The 2,633-nt window shown below is 35.7% G+C and overlaps 1 protein-coding gene across 1 annotated transcript; it reads left to right on the top strand.

Moving 5' to 3' along the window:
* Nucleotides 1–353: 353 nt before the first annotated feature.
* LOC133526762 (lipase 1-like) lies at nucleotides 354–2,254 on the top strand. Its single transcript, XM_061863480.1, has one exon. It carries the CDS (start codon nucleotides 1,050–1,052, stop codon nucleotides 2,244–2,246), a length of 1,197 nt encoding a protein of 398 aa, XP_061719464.1. The 5' UTR covers nucleotides 354–1,049; the 3' UTR covers nucleotides 2,247–2,254.
* The last annotated feature ends 379 nt before the right edge of the window (nucleotides 2,255–2,633 follow it).

The raw sequence follows: 2,633 nt of genomic DNA, 5'->3' as shown, positions 1-2,633 counted from the left end.
TCATACGCTACTATTGATGCTGAAGCGGCCAAGGTGCTCACAAATATCTGAACACGCCTCTATTGTCAAGGCGTTCGAGTGCATGTTCAGATATTTTTGAGCACCTCGGCTACTCCTATATATCTGATGGCGACTGTACTTAAGCTTAGAGTCAGATGGACATCTGTCAAAATTGACAGTCGCTTAAAACTTAGTACAGTCAGCATCAATAGTAGCGGATGAAACAACGTGCCAAAAGTATCTGACAACCCGGATAACTTTTCCAAATATAGATAAATTTCTAAAGTTCACGTTCAAAAGTCTACTAGTCTATTTTACTGTCTCAGTTGTTCTATATTAAAGACATCACTTTTTGGTAAGCCGTTGCAGAATGATAGGTAGATACTTATGAAGCGTTATTTGATCCGCTACTTTTGATGCTGACTGTACCTAATTAAGGTATATTAATTATTACTAGTATAATTTGGAAATGCGTTCAATAGTCGTAGATATTTCGAGTAAAAACCGATGTTCTGTTGAGGAAGTTGCTTATTGTTGGACTAAGGAGTAAAGCCGTGACGCTAAGTAATGAATACATTCTGAACCTCCAGGGATAAAGGTTAGAGCAACAAGATTATTACGTAGATAGCCTTATCGGTGACCCTGACCCTACAGAGCTAACGGTCCTAATACCGGTAAGAACAAATATTTGTCGAGCACGAGTATTAAGCTCCTAATTCTCAGATGTTTGGAAACAGCAAAGCAATTAATTTACGAACACCAACACACTTAATTGCCATTTAATATAGGTACCTTACTGCCATTGGCATAAGGTTTAGAAATGCTTGAACTGAAAGTCGAGCCTCATAATCCAATGGAATATTTTTAATCACTTGAAGATTAAGATGGAAAACACTAATGATCACTTTTTAGTTAATGTAACGCTTAATTTACCAATGCACAATTATTTGAGTTTATACGTCACTTTCCAATTAATTGTGTAGTCATACGGACGTATAATTATTAATTTCCTAGTTTTTCTCACGAAAGCACCATTGTTTTAGCTTAGAATGCGTTTAGTTGTAATTATAATTCAAATTTTATCACTTTTTACATTCTCTTCAAGTGAATCTACTAAACACAGTGATATAAGTTATAACAAAGTGTCAAAAGAAAGAATGAATTTCACAGAACTGTCGCGTGAATGTGGTGTCTACGCTGAAGAATTTGAAGTGGTTACTGAAGATGGCTACATATTGACGCTCTTCCACATACCGGGAAAGAAGAAGCCGGTACTCTTGGTGCACGGGATAGGCGACACATCGAACACTTGGGTTCTCAGAGGCAACAAGTCTTTAGCTATCGCCCTGGTGCGTGAGGGCTACGATGTCTGGGCTGGAAACATAAGAGGCAACCGATATGGAAGGAAGCATGTTAATCTCAATCCAGACACAGACGAGACTTTCTGGGACTTCAGTTTTCACCAAGTAGGTTTGTTCGACTGGCCTGCGATGATCGATCGAGTGTTGAAAGAAACTAAACAAACAAAACTCAATGCAATTGCACATTCTCAAGGTACAACATCCTTTTTTGTTTTATCAACTTTAAAACCGGAATATAATGAGAAAGTTGAATTACTAATAGCTCTAGCTCCAGTAGCATTTCTAGACCATATAGGACCCGGTATGGCATCTATTGCCAAATTAGGTCCCCTTATTGCAAAAGTTCTGAAAACACTACGGATCAATGAAATATTTGCAGATGGTAATGCAGATAAAAAGCTCATGGAATCATTTTGCACTTTAGGAAAATTGACAGAAAAGATTTGTACTATTTTCCCCTTGGGTATAATAACTGGTATCAATCCAGATGGTATAGAATCAGAATTTATTCCACTGTTGTTTTCTCAATACTTTGCTGGTATTTCACGCAAAACTTTAGAGCATTACAATCAAATGTATTTTAGTGGAAAATTTGCTCAATTTGATTACGGGCCCTCAAATAATTTACTAGTTTATGGAAAAATTGCTCCTCCAGAATATGATTTGAGTAAAGTGCGTACCAAAACAGCCATTTTATATGGTGAAAACGACATGATGGCAACAGTGGAAGATGTTCAACGTCTTGGAAGACTATTGCCAAATTTAGTTTGCATTAAGGCTATAAAAGATGAGAAATGGACCCATATCGATTTCACTTGGGGAAGAGAAGCATATAAGTATTTATTTGGTCACATAATTGAGTTGTTGAATAAAAATGGTCGATGATAAATAAATCGTTGTTGAAGTTTTTATTTAATCCCCACTCCACTTAACAAAGTAACTTACATTTATCGCAATTTTATTTTAGTTTAAATCTTTCTTCGTCTTATTTCATTTATTTATTTGCACACATGGACAACATATTAAGTATTTACACCAATTTATGTGAACATGTACCCTGGAAGGGTGTAGCAATGTAATATAAGTACTTAATGCTAAAGACTACAAACTAAAATAAAACTAAAATAATTTTACAATTAATCGATTTAACTTATACATAATTATATGCTTTGTAGTGCATCACAATAGTATGTCCGTCTGTCAGTCTTCGTATTGCTAGAGCCAGCTATCGTTCAAGAACTCTGTTAAATTGTAATACGCTTTGTTTAATAG

This window comes from Cydia pomonella, chromosome 17, assembly GCF_033807575.1.
Source record: "Cydia pomonella isolate Wapato2018A chromosome 17, ilCydPomo1, whole genome shotgun sequence".
Taxonomy (NCBI): Eukaryota; Metazoa; Arthropoda; class Insecta; order Lepidoptera; family Tortricidae; genus Cydia; species Cydia pomonella.
This window is presented reverse-complemented; position numbering and strand designations above follow the sequence as displayed.

What these genes read in the sequence shown, in the direction of transcription:
- LOC133526762 (XM_061863480.1), top strand. Translation starts at nt 1,050, where the DNA reads ATGCGTTTAGTTGTAATTATAATTCAAATTTTATCACTTTTTACATTC.